This window comes from Triturus cristatus, chromosome 1_1 (genome assembly GCF_964204655.1).
Source record: "Triturus cristatus chromosome 1_1, aTriCri1.1, whole genome shotgun sequence".
Lineage (NCBI taxonomy): Eukaryota > Metazoa > Chordata > Amphibia > Caudata > Salamandridae > Triturus > Triturus cristatus.
In genome coordinates, this window is record NC_140579.1 from 179,145,876 (window position 1) to 179,173,831 (window position 27,956).

At 43.5% G+C, this 27,956-nt stretch overlaps 1 protein-coding gene across 1 annotated transcript in view; it reads left to right on the forward strand.

Moving 5' to 3' along the window:
* Positions 1 to 7,218: 7,218 nt before the first annotated feature.
* Positions 7,219 to 27,956, forward strand: part of IPO4 (importin 4) — a 3,494,625-nt gene continuing 3,473,887 nt past the window's right edge. The window contains exon 1 of the mRNA XM_085624107.1: positions 7,219 to 7,773. Within this exon, the coding sequence (XP_085480233.1) occupies positions 7,705 to 7,773 (69 nt within the window). The 5' untranslated portion in view covers positions 7,219 to 7,704. The remainder of the gene's footprint in view (positions 7,774 to 27,956) is intronic.

Genomic DNA, 27,956 nt, shown 5'->3' on the forward strand with positions numbered 1-27,956 from the left:
CCCGGGCCGTCGCTGGTGTATGTCACGTGGTTCCTTCTGTGCACGTTTGAACTATTAGCAGTGGTCATTCTGCCTTTGTGCATGTGGTGTAATTTAACATTTCCAAAACCTGTTTTACGGGTTTACTTTTCAACTGTATTTACCAAAGGCGCATGCTATCTGCTTTCAAAGGTGTTTTGTTACCAATTGTGTTAACCATAGGACTTAGCCACTGCCTGTAATCTAACGTTTTGTGTCTTGTACAACCAAAGCTGGGTGGCTTCAAACTTGTCCTGATATCACCCGATACTCAGTTAGCAGTGGTCATTCTGCCTTTGTGCATGTGGTGTAATTTAACATTTCCAAAACCTGTTTTACGGGTTTACTTTTCAACTGTATTTACCAAAGGCGCATGCTATCTGCTTTCAAAGGTGTTTTGTTACCAATTGTGTTAACCATAGGACTTAGCCACTGCCTGTAATCTAACGTTTTGTGTCTTGTACAACCAAAGCTGGGTGGCTTCAAACTTGTCCTGATATCACCCGATACTCAGTTAGCAGTGGTCATTCTGCCTTTGTGCATGTGGTGTAATTTAACATTTCCAAAACCTGTTTTACGGGTTTACTTTTCAACTGTATTTACCAAAGGCGCATGCTATCTGCTTTCAAAGGTGTTTTGTTACCAATTGTGTTAACCATAGGACTTAGCCACTGCCTGTAATCTAACGTTTTGTGTCTTGTACAACCAAAGCTGGGTGGCTTCAAACTTGTCCTGATATCACCCGATACTCAGTTATACATCATGTTCATCAAATAAGATTGGCTACGTGTTTCACAATTAGCATTTGGTGTTTTAAATAAACCACAACATGCAACACTTATGGACAAAGCCAATAATCATACATTTCACTGGTAGATGTAAGTCATTTGTGTGGATCCCATTTGTGTGGATCCAGGCCTGGAAGTATGAAAGGATAGTGGAGCTGGGGCAGTGACGTTAGACTTACTGGCAGGCCTGGGAGTGCTAAAGGGTGTACAGGAGTCTGTAAGGACAGCTGAGCTGGAGCAGTGCCGGCAGATTTATTGACAGGCTTGTGAGTCTGAAAAGACACTATGACCATTGCTTTATTAACCTTCTTGCTTTTGCAAATATGCTTTAAAATGCACCATTTGCTCACTCTTTTTTCAAAATTTTCTCGGGTAAAACCCCCCGAACCCTCCCTATAACATTGGAGCTCGCTCGCTACGCTCGCTCGCCACCGCGCACTCACCACAAACTTTGCGCCCCACCACTTTCAAATGTCACCAGCCGCCCCTGAGCACCGACAGCCCTATCAGGGCCAGATCGTTTCAGTTGTAATACGAACAGATCATGTTCAAAAACGTCACATCATTTAGAACTTGCAGCCCGGGGCAGGCCTTGGCAGCGGAGGCAGTCTTTTCATTACAGGGCTGCCTGTCCTTATAAAAAATCCTAATTTTGAGGCTGTGGCAGCGGAAATGCCGAGGAGTGGGCGGGCGTTGGCCCTTGCATGGGCATGATTCACGCTCTTGATGGCCTAAGCTTGCACTCAACACGTTTAGGGGTATGTCTCTGCAGCACTCCAGAGTGCCTGGGGCACGCTTGTTGGTGCGCCTCTCCTGAGCTACCCTCCCAGGCTGACCAGTGCCACCTCAAAGACTACAGTGCAGGCTCTCTGGTGCCCCCAAACACGGCAGCCTATCCAGACTACCATGTGTCCCTTCATGAACTACACACCTAGGTTCACCTGCGCTTCCCACCTCGCCTTCCCTCCAGGCCCACAGAGGGCCATCAAGCGCAGTGCACCCTCCCAGGCTGCACGATGCCCCCTCATGGGATACCTACACAGGTTGATCTGTGCCCCCTGGAGGACTGCACATGGAGGCTCTGCAGTGCCCTTCTTGGGGGTTCCTTTCCCAGCCAGCCCAGGGCCGACCTTGAAGTCTGCACCTCCCTAGGTGCTCTTGGACTAGCCGCCCAGGCTTCAAAGTGTGCCCCTCATGGGCTTCAGGATGACCAGTTCTAACCTCATGCGATGCCCTTCATGCACCCAGGTGCTACCCATAATGGCTGTCCCCCAGGGTGCCCTCCTCATGGACGGACCTTCCAGGTTGCCCTCGTCATGGGCTGCCTTCCCAGGTTTCCAGGTGCCCAATGAAGGGCCGGCCTTGAAGGATACCTGGTGGTCTCTCGTGGGCTCACCACCCAGGTGCTCAGATGGGCTGACCTCCAGGGTTTACAGGTACTCTCCCAGGTTGCCCGGTGCTCTCTCACGGACCTACTTTCCAGAGTGCTCTATGCCCCCTCAAGGACAACACTGCAAGGCACCTGTTCACCTCCCCACCCACGATCGCCCCTCCACCCCTCAAGGGCCACCCTGCCTAGGCTCCCAGATGGCCCTTATGAGCTCCCTTCCCTGGATGCCTGGTGTTGCTTCCGCATCCCCCTTCTAGGGGTTTCCTTCCAGGCTGCACTGTGCACATGCTCTTACTGCCTGCCTCTGTACCCCTCGGGACAGGCTTGTCCCTTTCATACTGGCTGGTGCTTCTTCATAAGGGCACTCTATGCCCCTCCCATAAGGGCACTCTATGCCCCTCCACGCTCAAGGTTGCCTGACATCAAGCCGTTCACCCAGGCCAATGCCCCGCCTTCCCTTATCAAAGCTTTCCATCTCACCCCCTCATGGTCAGCCCTGAAGGACCGCCGAGTGGCACACACCCCTCATGGATGGGCGACCCAACACTGGAAGACACTCGACGGCACCTGTCCCCCATCACCCAGACTAACCTCAGAGTCACCCGATGCCCTCCCACCTGGCTGTCCTCACAGCTGTCCAGCCCCCCCCAGCACTTCTCAATGCCGGCCGCTGTGCGCCCATGCAATGCGGGCGTACCACTCTTGTGCCAAAGGCACATACATAGTGCGACGCATGCCATGACATCGCATTCAATTCCAATGCATACTAATACTAGGAACATTGCAACAGTAGAGTAGGTTTAGCATAGTGGAGACATAAATATCACTATTCCCACTTAAGTGAGTGCAACCCAAAACTTACCTTTTTACCCCAAACCTGACCGTGAACCCTGGAATTACTTTTTGAGCCACCAAAACACACCCAAAATTCATATTTGACCCCAAAATTCAACCCCATTTTTCATATTTTACCCCCCGAAACCCCCCATTTTTCATATTTTACCCCAAAATTACCCAATTTTCCATATTTTATCCCCCAAAACACCCATTTTTTCATAATTTACCCCAAAATTCACCCCATTTTTCATATTTTACCCCAAAAAACTCCCCATTTTACATATTTACTGCCCAAAAAACGTACATTTTCAAATTTTACCCCAAAACCCATACACACATGAGAAACTTTAATTTACCCCATTACTGACCTCACAATGCGTTGTGATCAAATGCGATGTTAAGGCACCCGCGTTGTTGGAGGTGCGATGTTAGCGATGTACTGCCTGCATTGTAATGTCCGTCTCACGTGCCAAAGCCAACCCATAGGCTACGCCGTTTGCGTCCATCTGCCCCTCTACCGAGCTCAGCACCAAGGAGCATTCCACTTGGACACTCCACCGGTACAACGCCAGCACCCTCCTCGCCATCAACCCTGGACGCCACGTCGCCTGCCAGGACCAACCTCTGCTCCATGCCGGACATCGCCTACACCATCACTGACGGCTGCAGTATCACCCGCAAGGAGCACCCCGAACGTCAAGGAGGAGGCATTGCCATCACCTTCAGAGGCACACTCCGACTGACAACGCACCCTAATGTGCCAAGGGTGACCATGAGGGTGAGGCAGTGCCACAGGGATAGGCTGGCCCCATGCATTGCTGAAGTTGCGTCATGGTTATGACACGTCTGCAGCTATGCTTGACTTTAGCGCCAGCAGATATGTCAGGATTCCTGACGTATCTGTCATTACTTGTGTCATGGAGTGCTGTCCAGTGATTACAGCACATCCATGCTGTCTCAAGAAGGGCGTAGTGAGAAGTGTTGAAACGCTGTCTTTTCGCAGCGCAGCAACAATTTTCATGACTGGGGCACAGGTATGCGCACTATCCTATTGATTGTGCGCATTCCTGAACTGTAGTTTTGTCGCAGGGCAGCGCTGCAACATTGCTTGCAGAGCTGGCAAGCGCCAAAACCTGCAGAGATATGGGCCCAAGTTTTATCACCATTTTTAAGACCAGCTATTTTCTGGTCTTAAGTAACTGGCTCTAACTGCTGTTGGAACCAGTTTTTTTGCTCTTCAGAATTTCAAGGAGCCCCTTGATAATATGGAGTAGTGGTGTTTGCGTGCCTTTTTGCACAGGAATGCCTACTTTGCATGTAATTAGCGATAAATATCGCTAACATGCTTTGAGATAAAAAAGCGGGCCGCTATCGCCCAAAAACTCACGCTAAAGCCCGTTTGCTGCAGCTTGCTAATAGTGAGATAAAATTATCGCTGCTTTAGCGGCAAAAAAGTGCTGCTAAAGCGGCGATAGGCCCTTGATAATATGCTCCTTGGAGTACAGGCAGGCGGGCAACGCTCATAGGGCTAAAAGGGCTTCAGCAACCCCCGTTGTGTGTGTGTCAGCCCGGGCTGAGACAACTTCCCGGGCACCCACACAGGCAGTTTTTGAGCTAATCGCAGCCGCTCCTTAGTACTTCACAGGTCTTAAAAGACCATTTACGTGTTAACGAGGCTTTGTTGGTTTTTCACGCCTTCATCTCCACTCTGCCTATTGCTGGAAGAATTATCCCCCCCCCTCCTATATTTTTAGTAGTCCCCCCCCCCCGAAATTTGGCTCAAGTTGCGCCTCTGAATACAGGCATATATAAACAGCAAATTAAAATATAAATCGTTCAAAAGAATACATTTTCGATCTATCTCAACTTTTTCTAAATAATTACTGAAGCTAATCAAGGTAAAATGTTAATGTTAAAACCAACCTAATCTGCAAACGTAATCTCATGACTGGTAATTTTCTCCCTCAAAAAGTGCAACCCTGACAGGATTTAAGGGGTTTGAGTATTTAAGTTAAATTAGTTTAACTGTGTGCGAGGACTTGCAGCAGCACTTTTTAGGTCTCGGCTAGCGAAGGCTGCGCTTGCGCAGTCTCGCTCGTGAGATTTAACGTTTTTTAGTACGGGGCTTGAACCCGCCCCTCTTCTCCATTGGCTGGCTTCCTAAACGGAGGCCAGCCATTGGAGGAGAGGGGCGTCTGTCCGTTTAAGCCCCGTCTTTTTCGGATTCGGGCGCGTGTTTTTTACTTTCTTTCTCTCCTCTGGAATGTAAACATTCCAGCCAATGGGAAGAGGAGAGAAAGAAAAACACGCCCCCCAATCCGAAAATGCCACTGCGTTTCTCCGAGGCATTTCTGCTTGACCTCGGAGAAAGGCGGTGGTGTTTATTGCGTCATCCCCGTCCACCACTCCCCCTGCTCTCTGCTCCCTCGGTGCTCCTCGGTCTAAACACGGTCCCTCCAACTTAGACGGTCCCGCCTTTCCGCGGATGGCTCGCCGTCTGGTGAAGCCCATCCATGAGAGAGCCTTTCCGTCCCTCCGCCCCCTCGCTCATCATTTCACTGATGAATGCCCAGGCTTCACAACATCACTCACACAGACAACAGTCACTAGGAAAACTACACAAAGCACTAAAAACACCATTAGAGTTGCCGCTCATGCTAGTCAAACAACTCATGCTTTAATTATGGGTCTATCTGCTGGCTAAATACCACTGGCACACACTGCTTGCCATCAAGCCCCCGATGTGCTACGTACTTCCTGGCAATCACCAACGTTGAAACGCTTGCAGGATACAGTAAACTGGTTTATAGAGATTAGAAATGGCAGAAGCGCGGTGTGCAGTAAAGTCTGCTATGTGCAGCCCCCCTCCTCCCCCCATACTGTACAGGACAGTAAAAAGGGGGCGTGGGTTACATAGCGACAGTGATTTGAACAGAGGCGACCCGGTCACATATCTGCAATGAAGCTCTCCAAAAGTCTTCAGAGTGAAAAACTGCCAAAAGTTGTGCCACTCAAGCACCCGAGCTGGCGTCACAAGGAGGTTTATAGCCACACTGCTTGGCTGGCCTCGTGGTTTTAGATATTACACCCCATCCTTCAGTAAAACAACATGGAGGGCGTTTCACCGCGTCATTTCAAAGAGCATGTGAAGGAGACTCCTAGCATTACAAGGAATTGACATGGGAGTGCGGCGATCAGTTTATCGCTGGACAGACGCAGAAAAAGCCCCATAACACAGCTAATAGAAAATATGTACACCTCTTTATATACGAGCTCTGAACCCACTGCAGCCTTTCATTCAGTTGTATAAGCAAATTCAACATCTCCCTTTGCAGACTTCATAAAGACGATGATGCGAATGCGCACGGAAGCAGCTTGCTATATAGTTACACGATAAGATGTCCATAGTATAGGGGCCAACGCGAGCATCCAGGCCCTGTTCCTTAGACTGACAGCTCAGATTGGCCTGATGTCTTACATACAATGAACAATTACCGCAAAGCTGTCATTAACGCGCGCAGCAAACCAAACAATGGGGCTAGCTTATCCTAGTGACACCAGCACAAGCACATGGGACGTTACACTCACAAGCCGGCTGAGGGAGCGCAGATGGCTGTGTGTGGGTGGCTCTGTGTGTGTGTGGGTGGCTCTGTGTGCGTGTGGGAGGCTCTGTGTGTGTGGCCCTGTGTGGGTGGCTTTTTTTGTAGGTGGCTCTATGCGTGGTGGCTTTGTGTGTGGGTAACTCTGTGTGTGTAGGTGGCTATGTGAGTGGCTCTGTGTGTGTGGGTGGCTTTGTGTGTGTGGCTCAGTGTGTGGGTGCAAATGTAATATGTCTCGCATTTGAGAGTGATTAAGCTATTGACATTGTAAATAACAATGCCGTTTCTTTAAATGATTTAAAAACAAAAACAAAAATAATGTCATGAGCAATGCCAATAGCTCTAACTTTAACAATGCCGATACCATTGCATTGTAAATGCTTGTTGACAGAAGTAGCTGGAAAGCTTTCTGACAGGCTTCGTTTTCAGTACTGAGCAGCGAGAGATTAAATCAGGCTAGACGTAGAGACCGACGATGCACGTGGAGCGTGCGGTGCGTCCTCCTCTCCTGAAGGAGGCAATACTGTTGATTGGCCGCTCTGGCTTCTGTCAAGTCTCGCTGGCACCCATGTGCGTCTATCTCGCTGTACCACTGCCGTCTTCTTAGGTTGTTGAGCGCCTCTCCATTTCGTTGGTTACCCGCCGTGGAATGTTTGAAGAGATCGTCTAGGCCGCTCGCACCTCACCGGTCTCGCACTGTGTGTGGCCCAACCCCCTGCACCGCACCTCACAGGCCTCAGACTCTGTCCCTGATAACTAACTGGCTCGGCGACTCAGCCGTGTACGCTACCCCTACACTACTAGTTGACACGCTAAGCGTTTCTTCTTTCCTGTCCTCTATCTGCCTTTCAACGTGAAGCCCACCTCTAACGGAACCGCAACTTTACCACACTTCACTGCATACAAACTTTATCTGAGGGCAGGTAGACGGTTAAGTAACTGCTTGACAACTCCCTCGTGCATAAATCTCTTGCTCTCAGAAGTGCCCCACCCCCCCTGACAAAAAACCTTTTCGCTACCCCCCTGGACTCCAATATACTTGTTACTTTCCCGTAGCTCTGTCGTCGCCCCGATGATGGCGCAAATCCTGGAGTCCATCCTCAGCAGCCTCATGCAGCCTGACAACGTGGTTATCCAACAGGTACTAGACTCTGGAGGGAGAGAGCAGTGGGTGGCCCTTTAGAGAAGATGATGCTGGGTTGAAGCTTTTACTTTTCTAAAAGTTGGCGTAGAGTATGGGGTGGGGTGGAGACGGGCGAGTCTGTACGTGGCATTTCAAAATGTATCCGCTATGTAGATTTTTAGAAACAACGTACTGCTTGTGAACACTCGCCTATTTGCAAAGGAAATTTACTGTTCGCTTTAATAAACAATTGGCATCAAGACACGACTTGCGCACCTCAACCTTTTGAATGTTCCCATTCAAAAAGGAACTCAAATTCTCCATATTTAAAATACACTTTAGTAAAAGTTGGAATCGCTGCTCCCATCCCGAGTTGACTTTATTCATCTTTCTTGTTAAGGACATTGTTATTCTACTTGCACTGTTGGCTACTTGCTGCTGGTTTAGTTAGATATGTTTATCCTTGCTCACACGAACAGTTAGCTCCCTGTTTTCCTGGTGATAACAGGTTGTGCGATGTTTACTAACTACAACTCACTTCTTGCGCTCCTTTAAAAGGCTCTAATGTCTCTGGGCTAAGTCTACCCTGTATAAAAGCTGTAAAAAATAAATAAGCAGCATTGGCAATGCCAATAGGCGTGGCATATGATTGAAAGTGCATTTTGTGTCATTGATGGGTCAAGGTACTCAATTCATTGTACATGAATTCAGTCACTTTATTTGCAATCATGCATCCATACTTTCATCCACTGACTCGTTATTGCATTCACCCTCTGACACCACCACAATAAAATACATACAAACTCAATAACATGCATGATAGATTAAAAGAATACAAGTACAAAAATAAAAACATTCTGTCATCTAAAAAAGCGGGAATATGCTCTCAGTAACAAAACGAAACAAAGCAAAGATATTGTAAATAGCCTATTGTTTTAAAATTTAACAATGGTTGCCACATTTAGCATGGTGAGCACAGGACCCTCGTATGGGCATACCCTTGCCAAGGGTATGCACCGATATGGGTTCCTTGCTCACTGTTCCACTGGAACCAAGCTGCACCTGATTGAAGAGGCCCAATGGTAAAGAAAAACAGTCTTGGATTGCTTGTGTTCTGGTTCAGAGAGGACCTGGCTTGGAAGTTCTGGCTGGACTTTTCCTATTGTAGCAGAGTCGAGAAAGATTTGCGTATCGCTGGGTCTAATCTGGTGTGGTATTGTAGACAAAAGTACACTGGGTTGGAGTTCTACAGTGAACGATTGCCAGCGGTTAGATGTTTTACAAGTATCCTACCATCACCTTTTGTGTGTTGGATGTGCAGCGCAAGAGATTAAATCATTTGATCAAACAGGATTTATAGAGTGCTGCTATTCACCCGCGTGGGTATCGTGGTGCTGAAAGCCAAGTTACTTGGGTGGGATCAGTTTATCACCCAAATCTTGTTTCCCTTCGAATACCTGAAGAGAAGCTTAGATGTGTAGGTTTTCTGTACATGGCTAGGTAGGAGAAGGAGAGTCCTCCACTGTTGTTTCAGCAGATGCGGGGGGAGTGAGCGAGGGAAAGTGTCTGGAGGGTTTGTGGAAGCTCAGGCGGTGGGTTAGCATTTTGAATTGGCGTCGCTTGTGGATGGGGAGCCAGTGGGGTTGCTTTAGGTAAGGGGTGATGTGGCTCCGTTTTGGGAGGTCGAGGATGAGTCTGACCACTGAGTTCTGTATGATCTCCATTCTCTTCAGGATGTGTGTTAATTTCTATGTAGAGTATGTTGCCATAGTCCAAGTGGCTGGTGACAAGGACTTGAGTGAAGGTGTGTCTGGTGGTGACTGATAGCCATTTGAAGATCTTTTGGAGCATGCGAAGAGTGAGGAAGCAAACATCGAGACTGCGTTGCTCTGATTTTTCATGGTGAGTCGGTTGTCCAGGATAATGCCGAGGTTGCGGGCATGGTCTGTAGGAGTGGGTGAGGGTCCCAGTTGAGTAGGTCACCATGTGTCATTCAAAAGGGAGGTGTTGTCCCGAAGATCACTACTTCTGTTTTGTCTGCGTTGAGTTTGAGGCAGTTGTTTTGCGTTCAGTCGGCGATGCTTGTCATGCATAGCCAGAAATTGGCCCTCGCACTGGATAAATCTTCGGATAGAGATAGGATGAGTTGTGTGTCATCTGTATAGGAGCTGATGTTCAGTTCATGGGTTCTGACTATGTTGGCCAGGGAGGTCATGTAGGCGTTATACAGGGTAGGGCTGAGGGACGCCGCAGATGCAAAATGGAAGGCGGGTTCTCTGGTTTCTTTCTGTGAGGAAGAATGCAATCTATTTGAGGGCGTTCACTTGGATTCCGACCTGATGAAGCCTCTTAATCAGGATGTGGTGGGACATGCTGTCGAAGGCTGCTGAGAGGTCGAGGAGGATCAGGAAGACGTTTATCCCTAGTCCAGGAGGGTTCTGATATCGTCGGTGGCTGCGATCAGGGCGGTTTTGGTGCTGTGGTTCATGTGGAATCTGGATTGGAATGAGTCGAGAAGATTGTTGTTCCCTAGGTATTCTGGGAGCTTGCCGTTGATGGCCTTTTTGATGACTTTGTCAGGAAAGGAGAGTAGGGAGATGGGCTGGTAAATCTTGAGCTCGTTAGGGTCAGCGGCCGGTTTCTTAAAGAGAGGTTTGACTTCAGCGTGTTTCCATTCTTCTCGGAAGGTGGCCGAGGTGATTGATTTGTTAAGATGGCAGTGAGCTCGCCGCTGATAGTCCTGTTTCCGAAGTTGAACATGTGGTGGGGACAGGGTTCCGTGAGTGCTCCTGAGTGGATGGAGTGCATGATGGCTGTGGTGTTCTGTGTGGTGAGTTGGTCCCAAGCAGTCATCTGGTGGTCGGAGTTTGCGTCTGTGGGAGCAAGGAGGCTGAGAATGTAGTTGGCTGGTTGGGGTTTGAAGTGTTTTTAGATGGTGGAGCTCTTGTTGTGGTAGAAGTCCACCAGGGTGTCACATAGTTTTTGGGAAGGGGTGACTGTGTTTTTGGTTGCTGAGTGCTTAAAGAACACCTTGGCTATGCTGAATTGTTCTTTGCTGTGGTTGGAGGTGGCTTTGATGCGGTCAGCTAGGGCATTCTCTTTCAGGAGTTGGTGGTAGTCGTTGAGCGGTGTCTTGAATGTAGTGCCGTTTGTGGGCTCCTTGCTGGTGTGCCATTTTCTTTCTAGTTGCTTGCAGTTGCGTTTCATGGTTCTCAGGTCCAAGGTGTACCGACTGGCATGTTTGGATCTCTTGAGTGTGGTGGGCTTCATAGGATCTGAACCATTACCCCATGCAGTATGCTGTCATGGATGGAAGCAGAGTGTAAATGTTACTGTGTTAATGTACGGTCTAATGCATTTGTTATAGCTTTTCATTATAATAAGATTAGATCTATGGCAACTGAAATATTTGTTCCTACTCAGCCATTGAGGCTTGTAGCTGTTATCCATGGCTTATCACCATAACTAAGGCCTCCTGTACTGTGCTTAAGCTTTCCCACAAGCCAACCATCAGGCATGCAGTCATAAAATTACATAGTATTCAAAATTAGCAAAATAACATCTCATTAAGAGATGTTAACCAGGATTCCAACAGTACAAATAGTCTCTTCTCACAGTTTGTAAGAGGGGGGTAACACTCACCAAAACTCCTGCCTACTATGGCAGTCTGTGAGATTCCATGTACGAAAATACCGGTCTCTAGGCTATAATACAAAGTAAAACAGGGGGTAACACTCACCAAAACTCTTGCCTACTAGGGCAGTCTGTGAGATTCCATGTGCGAAAATACCTGTCTCTAGGCTATAATACAAAGTAAAACAATCTACTCTAAATGCCTAGTGACTTTAACATATGCTTTTCACAATCGCTATATGAGACCAACGACCTTTGTCATAACTTTTCATTAATTTTCAATATAAAATCCCTATAATAAGGATTACCTTAGTGCAAAGCATCTATCCACATGGTTTTGTTTGGGATGGGGAGGGGGAGGGGGGTGGCAAAACCCTTGCCTACTACAGTAATCCACAATATTCCATATAACAAAATACCTGCCTACACCCTTTAACACAGTGTATTGCCTTTAACAAATGCTTTTCACAATAAGTAATGAGGCTTACTTGCTCTGTTATAACTTTTCATTATATCACACCTTAGGAATCCAAAAAACTTTTCCTAGTGAACTGATAAGACCAAGCTGGCAACCACCAGACATACATTTATAAAATTAGAAATATGTACAAAATTACAGTTGGCAAAACAATATAAAGTCCTTCTCAATGTGGCCTAACAATAACCATCACAGTAAAAGTCTACTCCTATGGTTTGTCAGAGTAGGCGACAAACACTAAAACCATTACCTACGATGATAATTACATGTAAACAATATCTTTTAATATGTGATAACAATCCCCTTTTGGAGGACTGTTGGCTTTACCATATGATTTTCAAAATAAATAAGCCAGACCTTGTGCCTTTTGTAATAATGTTTCATAATAAAGAAGCCAGACCATTTCCCTACACACCAGTCAAGCCTATAACTAATTTCATTTGCTTGTCACCATCACTGACTCAGGCCTAATGTACTGAGCGCAAGTCTTTCCACAAAGCAACCATCCGGTATATATTGAGGTTTGTCAGAGGAGGTAACCTCCATCAAAATCCTAATCGTCTATAGTAATCTATAGATTTCATGTTCCAAAAATACTACCTGTAGGCTGGATTTCAGAGTTATAACAATCCACCCTTAAACGCCTATTGACTTTAACATATGCTTTTCACAATCAATATGTCAGGCCTACTACTTTTTTCGTAACTTTATAATAAACAATCAGTTATATTGCCTTTATCATTGGCTGTCACGATAACCAAATCAAACCCATTGTATTGAGCATAAGCTTTCCACCAGGCTACCTTCTGTGTACAAATGTATACAAAACTATAGTTGGCAGCGTGAAATATGATCTGTCCTAAGAGACCCTCACAAGGGTTATTGTAGTGTAAATCTATCGCCACAGTTTTTCGGGTGGATCACCAACACCAATACCCCTGTGTGATACTGAAATCTGTGAAATTCCCTACAACAGTATACCTGATCATAGGCTTTAGGACATTATAATAACAACCCATCCTGCAAATATGTAGAAGAATAAAGTTTTCAAAACATTAGTCAGACCCTCTCCAGGGCCTAACGCGACTCATCACAATAAAAACAAGCATTTGTAATGCAATCGGTCTTGTCTTTGGGACCTTATATGTATTTAGCAATGCAGCACATTAACCTGGATGCTGAAACATCTACTGTTCTTTAACATAGAGGGATAGTAAGCACCAAACTGCATGATTGCCAGGTATGGGAACACATGGAGAGAAATATTGCCTTTTAGCGGGAAATGGTATAGTCCAAAGCTCTGTTTTTAATGTAAAATCTGGGCCTTCTGTGGTCATATCACTTGAAATACAAGATGTGAAAAAAAATATCATCGTCTACAGGTGCTCGTGGAAGACTATTTCAATGGACTGGAATCTATAGAATGCTAAAGTGATTCTGGTATCTTACTGACCTCTGCTGGTCGTTTTCTATTAAGAAAGTTAAATAGAGGCAGTTGCCAGAAAAATGAAATAAAAAGAAAGTCCCTCAGCAGAAAGCAATTCTGGTATCTTACTGACCTCTACTGGTTGTTTTCTGTCAAGATAGTTAAAAAGAGGCAGTTGAACAGAAAAAAAAGTCCCTAAGCGGAGTGAGACAAGTCCTAGGGCTGATCTCCAGAGCCCCCAAAGTACATACACATATAAGTATATACTTTAGTATATACAAGAGGTCTCAAATGCTCGACCTAAAAAACAAGGTTTGTCAGAATGGGTGACCAGTGACAAAACTCTTGCCTAGTACATTATTCTGTGAGCCGCTCTCCTGTAGTGCTTCTTAAACCCCTTTGTTAGGTTAATTACATAATGTCTGGTGACAGCTGTGCTGTTAAGCCAGACCTTAAAGCTTAACAGAAGATAAATGACACCAGTTTTAGAATTCTATACAAAATATAAACATTACAATGTTTTCCTATTATTCTAATAATGGCCATTTATTATCAGAGACAGTGCTGTGATTACTACAAAACACAAACATCTTTGGTTTTAGTGCTCTGGAAATACACGTTGTACTTCTGATATTGCATATTAAATGACAGCATAATTATGTTTATATAGTGCTTACTACCCCTGATGAGGCATTGAAGTGTGTACATCCTGCAACAAGGTTAGTGATTAATTTAGTGGTTGCTAGTTATTTTGATTATAGTTGGTTAGCGAGATTAGTCTTGTGTTCTCAGTGAAACCATTGTAGTAATTTACTTCCAGTTTCTTTGTGGTAGGTTGAGCTAATAGTTAGACTTGATTATCATTGGGGGTGGTATGTGAGTTCATGCATATGGTTGTTGGGATTAATAGATGAGTGTGGTTATGATCTTTGACATGAGATACAGTGTTTTGTGGAAATGCAATAATGGATGTTTTTATTTAATAATAATAGTGACGAAAGCGAACATGTATGTGATTTAGAGTGCACTGTACTCGGAGAGGAGGCTTGCAGAGGATGAAAGGTAAGTTAGAGGGTCATTCAAAAGGAAAAAGTAGAGGAAACAGTTGGAAGCTTGAAGCCAAGGTCAGTTTTTCATAGCAGGTTTTCAGGAATATAGGAGGTTTTTTGAGATACCATACGAACTGAGGATGCAATTTGCTAGAAAGTGCCCCAGGGCTGCATCCAGTCGCATACTACATTCTGGCACTTGTAGTTTTGCCATTGCTGCAAAAAAAACAACTCACACCATACGTAGCAAATTAAAATAACTACCAATTAATCAACCAATTTATTTTATTATGTAAATGGCATGTGCTTGATTCCCTAAGCTACAAACATTTCAGCTTGAATTATAGCAAGTAAATGCAGTAGTTGGAAATGTATATCTGGGGTTCCTATACAGTTGTCTGATGATACAAGGTTAAGTGAGATGTAGCTATTAGAAGTTACACATAAACAGATGTATTTTGCTACTAGTCAGAAGCTCAACTCTAAACCAGAGATCCAGTAAAAGAAAAAAAAATAGCAGAATAGAAGAGTTTTGTGTTGTTTCCTCAAGATGGGAGAGGCACTGGAGATGACGATTAATCCCAGAAGGGGAGTTATTCAGAACTGAGAAGACCTTCCATTCTCTCATTAATCAGGAACTATCAGCAGCCAGTGCACTGAGAAGAGAAGTGTACACGCTGGCACATAGCACTGATGTTCTTACTTCAGGAGGTGAATATATTTACAATAAATTGTTGGTGAATAACACATGGGGTCTTTAAAACAAGACAGACATGAATTGGAAGCCAGTGGAGAGCCTGCAGCAAAGGGGTAGCTGAATCAGTTTGATTGCATGGGGGATCAACCATGCTGACTTCTTTCTGGAACACCAGCAGTTGGCATGTGAAAGTTTTGTCACACCCATAAATAGAGAATGTACATTGCACAGATTTGGGTAAATGTGTGTATATTATATGGTGAAAATGTCTGTAACCCACACTTTTTTGGTTATTTCTTATATTAAACTAGTATTGAGGGCATGATGGTGAACAGGAAAGAGGTGACCCAGATACTACACAGTGTAGACTGCTGGCAGAGTTGGTCTTTTTCAAACGCAGGAGAGTTCTAGGGGATGTGCAATAAGTGGCATGCACAGAATTTTGACTGTTACACAGTCTCTCTTATTAAAATGTTTGTTAAGAAACGGAAGTAGTTAATACTCTTACCCAATTTATTCGCTGACCAAATGTTCCATATTTGTTAATTCAGATGAATTTATCCCTGAGTAACTACCAAATTTACTTAAAATGTGGATTTACTAAGTGAATTTAATTTTAAACACCACTAAGGGAAAAGTATTGCTATTGTCTTTTTAAGAACACTGGTGCTACCCAAGAAAGTGACAACCTTGCTCTGCTACTGACTTTTCTCCTGTAGAAGAGTGCTACCATTGCGTTGCTGCTCTGTTAGAGCTAGCATTGTCTATGATTCTAATTATTTTCCATCAATAACAGTTTACACAACAGAACTCTTGTATAGTCCCAAAAACACAGACCTCCACAGTTATTCCAGATACCAAGTACCCTACGTTGTTATTCCCTTTACCTCCATTGAATTAAAAACATTTTAATTTGAGGACCTCAATATGATGCCCTCTCTATCATGTTCTGCTTGCGAAAAGCTTAGCCTTTTTTCAACAAGACTGCTGACACCACTAGCCATGTTTACTTTATATAACATTTCACAACCATTGCAGAGGCATGGATCGACCCAAAAGACGTTTCCACACGAACAGCCTTCGCCATTGATCTTACCACCTCACACATCATGCAGTAACTGCAAAAGTGGAGGGGAGCACACCACCTCCTTAGTGTGTCACTCATAATCTCATCCACTCTCGCTTTAGACTCCTATTCTCATCCTTCCAGTGCAACTCTACCACTAGCCTCACCCCATTCAATACCAACAACATAACCAAGTTGCTTTGGTTCTTTTAGCAATGATCTTGATGCCAGTTTTCACACACGATCACCCACAACCCCAGTTGCCATCCTTGGTGACCTAAATCTCAACCTAAACAACCATCAACAGATGAATGCCCACCTTGAATTTGATAACTCACTAAAAAGCACCCACTCCACCTCCGCACACTTAAATAACAATTCAGTGATATTGAGAATACTTGAGCTCGCTCTCCACCCATCATTACCCGATCTTCCTCTGATCAGACGGTGATATGCATGTCTGCTTCTACACCTCCCACACCCACTGCCTTAACTCAGTGCTAATCACTAAATGACAGTTATCTAGAATTACATGCTAGCATTCGTAAACCAAATACACAAAAAGCTCATGCCTAAACAAAACATCACTTAATTTTAACAACCCCGTGAAAATGACATTTTACTTGCTTGGCCCTATCAGAACCTTTACCCAAGTTGCTCCTTGTCCACAACCCTGGATTATGCATACTCTCCACTCTTTTAAAGCTGCAATATGTGTATGTTGTCGTAAATGGCACTAACTCCAAATTACAGAGCATCTTAAAGCATACTAACAAGCTGTCTTGCCATTATGTTAACTTCAGGTGCAACTAATTATTCATCAACAATTTGCCCGCACAGTTAAGTCTCTATGCTCTGCACGTTTACTTAATCCTTCCTTTCTACCATTCATGATTTTGCCTGTGTCTCATCTGATTATCATTAGAAATGCCCTTGGCACACTCCTCTTAAACCTACGTCCTTCTCTCTTAAATCCCATTTAAACTCCCCACTAACCGTCGTAAACTTTGATTACCCTCTTTCCCACATCTCCTGCTCAATTAATCCCCACATTTAAAACTTCCAACCCTTCTTTTCCAGAATCCGAGCCTTTCAGTCTCAAACATTGAAACCTCTGGCCCTCTATTTCTGTGTTGTTTTCTGTCTGACTTTACATTTCAGTCACTCTTTCAAGGAAGTCTTTGACCCACTGTGTGTTATGCTTGTAGTGGGCATGCCCCTACTTAAAAAAACACGGTGATTCTTTCTCACCCAACTTCCCCTTTGTCTCTAAAATCATGGGTTTCAGCTTCAGTCTTTTTCGCTACCTATCACCAGCTTAATGTTTTCAATGTGCCTGGTGAAATTAGCGCTCTACAGAAATTACCCTCCCTCAATATGTAACTTCACAACCCCAGCCCATTACAAATGTTACTTATTCATGTTCGTACTATTTGATCTGTCTCTAGTGTTTGATACTTTAGACCACTCCACAGTCAACCCTTATGAAGATAGTCATTGCCGGAGCATCACTTGACTGATTCTCTTCTAAGCTCTTACATTCTTCATAGCGCTTCTCCTTGTGTATCCATATACCTTTTCAAGTAGGCCTCTTGACTTTTATTCACTTTCTCTTCACACCATATTCCTTTGAGGTATATCTCTTTGCTGACAACTCTTCCCTTTTTTGATCGTTACTTTCCACTTCGGTCACATACCTCCAACTGTCTAGTCATCCACCATGAGATGGAAGTTTGATCACTCGTCGAAAAACAGAATGTGGCTTTCTTCTACTTGCCACCTACTTCCCTAGCCTATCTGTTTGTCTGTGACCCACGATTCCCTGGGGAAAAATTCTTATCAATGCCCTGTGAGCATGGACTATTTAGTAGCAGCAACAGAACACTGACCTATGTAGTGTGATATTTTTGTTATCTACAGCATTTTGCATGGAACTGCTCCTGCTGCTAAATAAATGAAATTATCTGTGGCTGATGCGTATTTACTACTCAAGATTGTTGCAATGCTACTGCCATGTTGATGCCATAATGAATATTAAACCCCCTTTTCCAAAATAACTTCCACATTGATGCTTTTAATTGAACAACATTCCACTAGTTTGTTATCTACATTATGGTGAAGCTGCAGTCTGTGTTCCTTGGCTATGAGTCGATTTGACACATTGTTTATTGTTTTTTTTCGCCCATGCCTACATTTTATATGAATGCTATGGGCGTTGGGTTCCACTGAATGACCGTTCGGACTCTCTCCTTGAGATCACAGCAGTAGAGAGTCCTAAAGTTAGCTTCATTCTGATGTCTGTGTTGACTTTGCTTTGTCTTCTTCTGTAACGAGTTCCAGAGATAACATGCCTGAAATCCTTGCTTTTCAATTAAATCCTGCACCAGTTTAGCATGACCAAGTGTCTCTGCATCAGAAGCATAGATTATAAAAATCTGAGATTAATTTATTTCTCTGTACCTGATAATCACCAAGTTTGAAGATACACATGTAATTTCTCTGATTGCTTCTGGAACTATGTACCACTGGCTGTATCTCATAAACCCATTCCATAATTCAAAATTTCACCCTACCATTACCCCATGTCCTGAATTTATATATCATATTTGCTGACAATGAAACAGGAGTTTCTACAAACCACTATAATAAACGGTCCAGAATAGCATAACAAGTTAAGTTTCAAGTTGCCTGCAGTGCCTCAACCATGCAGCGATCTTCCCAGTTGTACTAACTGTCGTACCAGAACTCTACAATGCTATGAAATAGAATCTGAACAAGGAGTAAATTTACAGAATGATAAATTCAGTCATGTACCCATGATGATGGTCCCTGCTGGGATAATTGAAACTTACAGTAACTAGATGCACAAGAATACATGTACTACTACTACTAACTGCACAATTTTCATATGACAGTTTGGCTACCCTTTTTTACTCTAAACATACTTGACTGCATGACGACTTTGGCTCACACTTTGTATTTGACCATGCCCCTACCTCAATCATTTTTGAAACACCCATACAGCAAAACAGCACCTCGAGATGGCATCTCAGTATTGGCCCTGAAATCATGCAACATTTAAAAGTATTCACTAACTTTTTACCAGTTTGTGAAGTTGAAGACCTCTCAACAGAAGTTGATCGGCATGCCTAGAAAACCACTTTCTGGAAAGAAATTATAAACTTGGAAAGTTGTGCTGAAAGGTTCACAGAGATTTACTTGAATATATCAACTTAAAATTAGTTAATCCAAGACATCCTACATTAGCCAAAAACCAAGTTAATATTGAACTCAACAAAATTATGTAGCCTCCCAGGTAAACCATATTTTACTCTGCACCTAAAATAAATGCCATGCAGGGTTAGCAGAGAAAGGAAGTTTCTAGCCACCGTCCTTGAAACCATCAACAACGCTCTGCGTGAAACGAGAACCCCCTCCCCCCCCCCCCCCCCCACCCCATCTACCCCCCCACCCCATCTACCCCCCCCCCCCCAAGTCTTTCAAAATATTTGAGACACATTGCACTGGAGAAATAGAATTTGTCTAATGAACATCTAGAACACTTTGTTAGAGTTATCACCCACAGAACATTTGATTCAGACAACCTCCAGCCTTCACATGCTTATATGGCAGAGATGAAAATTATCAGTAGTATAGAGGTCCTTAAAAAGGCCAGTGCCAGTATTGGGTAGGCTTCTTCCAGAATTCTTCCAAACACTCTTAAGTACTGACCAAGTGACAAAAACGTCTTCTTTCTCTATTGACTCTCAATCAAATTGTGAAACCCTCATAGGAAAGGATCCCCAGGAAACTAAACAAGCATTGGCATAGCCAATAGGTCTCGCTTTTGGGACCTTATAAGTATTTAGTTATGCAACTGTTGCATGGCTAAACACTTATAAGGTCCCAAAGGCGAGACCTATTGGCTATGCTAATGCTTGTTTTGTACTGCATGGTAGTCTCGATTTCATTTTTTAATTTTTTTTAATGTATTTATTCTCACACGTATTCCTAAGGAGTGTGGTATTGTGACTTTTCTCTCTGTTGATGGTACACCCGGTATGCATCTTCTATCTTTGAATGAACATGTTCCTTTTTCTGTAGCCATAGCTGCCAAGGTTTCAGATTGCTACGTGTGACATTTTCATAATTTCACTGCAATTATGAGTGACATTTCAACGACTATGAGTGACACTTTCTCGCGAGCAAAATCAAGTTATGAAGACGAGGGAAACGTATAAATATCAGTTATTACACCCATTATGAGCAACAAGATAATTGTCAAACGACTTCCATTTATCAGACTCATGTCTAAGTACATATACTTAGAATAGTACAAATATCACAAAGCTTCTTTGCAACATATTAAATCAAGGCTCTGAACACTAGCTCAGGAGCAATTTCTTTTGCGGTTGTGTGGTTTTTGAGGCTTGTGTTTTTGTGTGGCGAATGCTACAAGCCTGCACAACACATCCAGCTATGGAAAGCCATACCATTTGGCAATGGAGGTGTTCAGACCTTTCTCTTGTGCAAAATTGACCTGCGGCGGTGTCTTTATTCAAAGTTACAGGCTGTCACTCAGACCAGCGGCGGCCGACCCAGATAAATAGTGGTGAAGGCAGTGCGGAGGAGGTGGGGGGAGCGCACGGTGGGAGGTTTATTACAAAAAAAAATAAGACTTACCTTGGACTGCCGGCCACCTTGCGCTCCTCTGCATCCAGTTCCTGGTCCCAGCAGTCCCCAGGGCAGCATCACTGACTTCCCATCTAAACCCCTTGCTGCTCTCAAGCATGAGAGCAGCGTGGGGATTGGCCTGAGCGGGCTGGATTAACACTCGCTCAGGCACAGGGAGACTGTGCTGTTTCTCCAACCCTGCTGTGCAATACAGCTGGGCTGAAGAAACCTAGGTGCGCATGTCAGTATGGCCGGGCTAAGACAGCCAGCCAAACTGACATGCGCACTTAAAAGTGCACCTCCCACTTCTCCCCTCCTCCCTCCAATGTCCCTGCCCTTCCCTGCACATGGTGGCTCAGCCAACAGCTGAAAAATAAAAAACAATAATAAAATATAATTTTATTTTGCAGCTGCTGGCTCTGAGACAGTGGGGCGATGCTCCTCCGCCATTGTGGAGGAGCCGCCACTGGCTCAGGCTGTGACTAAGAATGAAGAAGATAAGCCCTCCAGTTCTGCATGAGACCCAGGCGTTCCTCTGTGCCTCAGATGTCACAAGCTTAAGGAACACGAGGACAAACTTTTGGTCCCATCATTTTGCCACCTGTAGCTACGCAGTTCCACAAGTGGGACGGTCACCTAAATCATGTGCAACTTAAATTTCACCAGTGTAATTTTGGGAATTAAGCATTACGTTTGTTACTTGAAATGACACCAGTTGTGTGATTAAGCTGCCACTCGTGGTAAAAACCTAGCGTAGTAACAGCCTGTGCAACTAGAACGTTAATGACTTTAGTTGTTAGCATTTGTGTTTTGTTGCACTATTTTGTTTTAGCTGGAACTGTGTCTTTGCAGCAAAATTTGATGTGAAGGTGCATTTTACACTAAGATATAGTGGTAAATAATGGATTTGCATTTCGCATAACAATGCATAGTTTCGCAAACTTTTCCCCAAATCTCATGTAATTAACCAAATTTCTTACACACCGACTTACTTTTAGAAGAGTGACTACTGGATAATGAGGCAGTGCACACTTCAAGTCTTAGAATTTCACTCTAGATAATCTTAACACAATTGCGATAGGAACGAAATATAATATTGCAGTATTTCCAGGTCCTACTAGAAGGAGAAGCTCAGAGTGGGTAAAGCAGACAAGAACAAGTCATAAGAGGATCAGAATGGGAGTAGGGTTTTGAAAGGGAAAGGAGAAAGAACTAATGTGGAAGGACACCCAGCTAGATGCGACCTTCAGTAGAATCCTGGGAAACCATACAATGAGCAAAGTTGGCAGTAAACAAAAGAATGAAGATCACACTTCCTCTCAAAGTAGTTCACCTGGTGAATCAGAAGTGAGGGACCCAAAACATTAAGGATCCACCACTGTTTCATTGTGCCCCAGCAACCAATGTATGATCTATCAAAACGTACAGACCTTGCGTGTTTTGGCGGGCTCATGCGCCAATGTTGATGAAACCTGCAGCATTTTTTTTCAAGCCCCTCATCCTTTGGAGAAACATTGAACAGGAGGACGCATCCTAGTACACAGGTCCAAAGGGGGAGCCTCAGCAGGATGTCCCTCAAAACTCTGAACATTAGCTGTGAAGCAGTGCCTGCGCTGGGCAATTATTTGTTTACAAGGCCGCCGTACCAAGGTGCCATTAACAAATTGGCTTTAAAAAACATGTTTTTACCTTTACAGGTGAAAATATGGAGGGATGTGAGAGGACCTTCCACTAAGCCTGTAGTGCAGCCATGTGATTGAAAAACACTGGGGCAAATGCAGCCAAGGCTTGAATGACTATTCCCACATGGCTCTTCATTGCCCCACATCGTTTTAACCAACTGCATCTGTCCCTTGTTTGACCTATTTAGATTATTTGGCTGTAGAGGAATGTCCCAAGCAGATGACCCACAAAAGCTCATCCGGCAAGAATAGAAAGCCTCATCATCGAGGCAAAGTCGGCCTGTAGGCAGCCCACCTATGGGCGATTGCATTGTAACTTAAATGGAGAGCAAGTAAGATTGGGCAGCTAGCCGTTGATTGTTGGGACGCGACTCTACTGCAGTTTTGCATGTTACCTTCTTCTGTTCCATCAGCGGGGATACATTCCCAGAAGTAGTTTTTGATGTCAAAGCATCTCTTAAAACAAGCGGCCGCGAAAGAACAATTAATCCGCTGTCATGAAAGTAATCGCGGTCAAGCACGGCGCGCGCGCCCGCGCACATGCACTGTAGCTCTAGGTTGGCCTGGTAGCACTTTTTGGAGCCCTCTCAAAAAGTCTCGCCAGACCAGCGCATGCGCTGGGTCAGGCGAGCCCTAAAAATAACGCCCAGTCTCACTGATCAAATCTAACTGCAAACTTTCTGACAAAATTCTGGTGTAGAAGGTAGGTAGGTATTGCTTTATTTTATAAATGTTTAAAATTCATTACAATTGAAAACATCAACAAAATTATAATACAGATTACAAACTTTAATCCTTTCAGCATTTTAAAAGTATTAAAATGTTAGACAAAATTTGTGCTAAAGTGCAATCCAGAACTCAATTTATTAAGAAAGTATGCGTATAATGTGCAGCATTCACTTCAGAGGTCAGTTTATATTAAAAAAAAAAATAATAATCTTTATGTGCATTGTGTACAAGATACAGTGGGGACAGCTCAAGGTGTTAGTTTTCGAGTCACGCTCTGTCATGCAGACCAATCAGAAATTCCTTTTGCCAACCATCAAGGTTTCTAAGCAGCTGTCTTAAGTGTGCCATAAGCAAGAGCCAGGAACTTTGTCAGTTTCCCAATTAAAGACTATTTGCTTGTTAGGTTAAGCACTTCTCAATAGCTTCTCTAATTGTGCTAAGAGTTAGTTAATTTTCTGAATGGTGGCAAAAGGTGCTTATTTTGTATGTGTTATAGTTTCAAGCAAATGCATATGATATATCTTAAGTTCTCTTACCTATAATTCCGCAGGCTTTTTTTTTTAGCAGTTTGTGTTTTGTTCTTGGAACTTTCAAGCTGCATAAATGGAATATAAAGAAGCTGGAATCTTGAATATTTCTGTTTCTATGTTGCTTTCAAGATTGGAGTCGATATTCTCTTTTCTAGTAGGAAGATAAGCGTCTTGAAGTTAACCTGTATGTTTGGAGAAGGACACTTGTAATGGCCGAATACACCTGGGTCTTTCTTATGGTACTTTTGTGGTTGGGTCTTGTCACTTTCAGCAAGTCCTCTAATGATGGTACATCGTGTTCCTGGATTGCAACTGAGACACCTATGAAAGTAAATGGAAGAGCGCTCTATGGGTCTCCTGCGAGATCCTCATAGATTATATCCTTCATGGTGTCTTTTTTTTTTTTTTTGCTTTGGCACACTCATACATGTAGTTGTTTTTTTTTTGTTTTTTTTTTATAAGTTCTTTGATTTGACAGAGGGAACATTAAACTCCAACCAAATAATCAGTTGAGGAGTTGAAGTGAGAAAATTAATGCTCTTATATTTTGTCTGTAAATGGTTTTGAGTTTGTTTTTTTCCTCAGTGAGTGAAGAGTGCCAGTATATGTTAAAACTGGAAGTAGTTTAGTGTCCAAGGCACGGATTGTTGGATTAATTGTTCTTTCACTATATACTTGAGCACATTTCTCGAATGATTTGGCTATTTTAATAGCTTTTGTGTTTCTTTGTCAGATGCTGAGATGCTGTTAATTTCGTGTCCAAAGTAAAGCCAAGGTAGTCCTAAGAATACACAGAATTATTTGATTGGTGGTCTAACTTCCAATTGAAATCCCTTTTTTCCTTTCAAAATGAAAATATTTTTGTTTAAATGATGTTCAAGATCAAACCGATCACTGAACTCATTTACATCTTTTAACTGATTTTGGAGGATGTGATTGAACCAAGACTTTAGCAGGCAGATTCACAAGGATGGCTTCTGTTTCCCACTCAGTTAATTATTTTCCCTTCGCCCAGATTTTGGACATGGTTGGCTCGGAAGCTCATGTAGTCCTAGTTCATTCCGTTGTTGAGTAAGTGCCTGCAATGAAGCTTACACTCGTCAGGTCTTGAGTTGATGTTTCTTTGAGTTCAGAAAAGGATCTCACAATTTATAAGACATTCTGTTTTTTTTTACGGCATCATCAGTCCTTCTGGACTTATAAAGTGGTATAAAATCAACGGAGGATCCTTCTGTGGATTGTTGTAATTGCATGGGTGGTGTAATTGTTCTGAAAGATGTTGCTCTGTTTCGCATTGCTATAAAAACTGAACGTTGTTAGTCGGAGGTGTATTATCAGTACAGTCATACATTTCCTCCGTGTTGGTCATTGTTTGAGTAAGCAATGTGGTGTCTATTCTGTAATCCCTGTGTAAACGAAAGTCTCTGATTTCTTTATTATCGGCGATTTGTGAGGCACCCAATCGGCGATTGTAAAGAAACGACATCAGAATTTGACATTTTATAATTATTACAGTCGAGTTCTGACGTCAAAAAGCAGCTGCTAGAGCCAGCACCGGAGGTGAAAGGCAGGTCGGATTATGGAGCATAATTGAGGAAGCTAGTTAAAGCAACTCAAATTTAACACTGTTTATCCTGCTTCTCCTTTTAGCTTACAATGACAAGCAGAGAGAACGTTTGTTTTTGCACTCTTTGGATAGAGAAAAGCTAGAATCTTTCTACACATTCCGAGCACTGCGTTTGAAAAAACCAACTGATTTCGATATTCGAAACAGTTGAGTACATTTGGCCCAAATTTATAACAGGTTTTTAATGTGTTTTAATTTTGCACATTGGTTTACTCTAATTCTTCATGTTTACAAACATGCTCCTTCTTTCATATGAAATAACTATTCACTAAGGTCTTAAGTGGTATGTGGGAAAGGTGATTGCGTGACCATGTATTATATGGGATAAAGTACCGCCTGGCATACAAGAAAATTATATTACAAGTCACCTTGTAGTTCCCTTGGCCTTGTTTCTCTATATGGTTAAGGAACTCCTGGGGACTTACAATATCCTTATAATGTAACGCATGGGGGGGTACTTTATCCCTTATGTATCGATTATCCCAGTCCAGTGTTTTCTTGAGGTTTAATCATGTTAAAGTTCCTTGGTGTGTTATCTTTGCCCAAGTCTTAGTGCCAATTTGATGCCCTGGTGGGGCTTGAGGTGCATCGTTTTTTAATAAAAAAATCTGGATCCATCTGCAACAATTTACAGTAATTAACTGGTTAAAGTTGAAGCTTCCTTTTCTGTGGTGTTCGACACCTCTTGGGCAGTGACCTACCCTTGATCATCTGAGTTTCCTTGAATTAAGAATGGTTCTGTAGTGCCATTGACTTATCACTTGGCTATAAAGGTCAGTTGTGTTGTTTGCTGCCCTCAGCAACACTTGCTTGTTGATTTCCTGATATGGTTGCAAGATTGCTGCTGGTATCAGAAACATCCGCATTATTGTCGAGCCGTGATTTAATTGTCTCTTCTGTGACAGAAGTAAAGTTTAGGTATTTGTTTTGCTTCTGAGAATTATAAATAATGCTGGGAGAGGGGGGGATGCGTGCTTTTGCTCTGCTAAATTCTTGTTTTGTATTTTCACATTCTTTAGGCGTCTTTTACTGATGTAGGTTTGAAAATATTCTCATTCTATTGATGCCCCTGATACGTCCTTTAAAGATGAGTTGCAGTGTATTCTTTCCAATTGTTTGGTACTATCTAGTGGCGATACCGCTTGTGTGTTAACCTCGGGCGCAGTTGTGTAGTTTGCCAGTCTATTTAATTTGTTTGGTTTGGTTGTTAGTACAATGGGATTATGGACAGACATTAAAAAATTGGATTGAAATAAGAAAGCACGTACAGCTGTTAGATTTGTGCAAATTGTCGTGGGCAGTAGCTGTAACAGATGAATAGCATTGTCTGTTCTGAGTTGGGTGTTTATGATCTGACTTAAGCTAGTTATTTTTAGGTCTCGCCTAGCGTTGCAGCGCGAATGCGCTGCTCGCTCTGGCGAGATCTGTTGTGAGAGAAGAGATTTGAGAAGGGGGCTTGAAGCCCTGCCCCTAATTTTCATTGGCCGGCGTGACTGTTTATGCTAAACGGTGGCCTGCCATTGGAAATTAGTTTTTTTTGGCCGCTGTCCTTTCTCCTTTTGGGACGGCCCCTCCGGCTGGATCGCCTGCTTCACGGCTGTCATGAAGCACTTTCTTATCTCAAGAAGGTGTTATGTAAACAAGCCGTGTGATCCAGTGCAGATGGGCCGTCCCAAAAGGAGACAGGGCGCCACATGTTTATTTTTGCATCGCGTTTTCACTTAAACTGAAAGTGCGATGCAAAATTAAACAGCGGTTGCCATCCCGCAATGGCGAGCGCTTGCTTTTCAAGCAAAGGGGCTCTTAAACTTTATCTCACAGTATCTTACTGAAGCGTGAGAGTTTCAGAAATTGATGTATGAAGAACAGTACAGATAACACCACCACAGTGATAATTTGCATTTGCTAATGTGTTTATCATCAAAAGTTTTTCAGCAATCTAATGTGTCTCTTCGGCATGAGAAGACAGGGAGAAGTAAAGCTCCTCATCTCTACAATGCTGTGTCCTTGTGGACGGACAGTCAGATTCGAGGAAATCCGACAAACTGATTGTTCAGTTCAAGCCAGCAATACAGGAACAACTTCCAGCCTAAACTGCTACGAGAACCTGCTGACCGCAGACGGCAAAGTATGTCATTATTCTGGGCAGTATGTATGGTATTCAAGTTAAAGGCCAAAAAGATTAACCAAAGCCAATCCTCCTCTCATTTACCTGCTATATGCCAGTGGATTGAACCGCTGGTTGAGCACCAAGCCTCAAGAGGCAACTTTCACTGTTACTGCCTCTTCATAACTAAATCACGAGGTGGGCGGTCGCTCCTCTATGGTTCAGTTGCGAGCTCAGGCATCAAACTAGCAAGTCCCTTTGCTCGGGAAGCAAGCTATTCCTCACACTCACAACACCTGTTCAACTTGTATGCAAAAGAAGGTTTTGTATGCAGGTCTTCGGAGTTATCAGTAAAGCGAACGCGACACATCAGCTGTTTCCTGAAGAGATAATTGATGCTATGAGACTTCCTTGAATGTGAGGGGACTGGCAAACTATGCATTACAATTCACACAGCCTATGTTTCTACTTCTTGAACCCCTCTCAGTCCAAGAACCTCCATG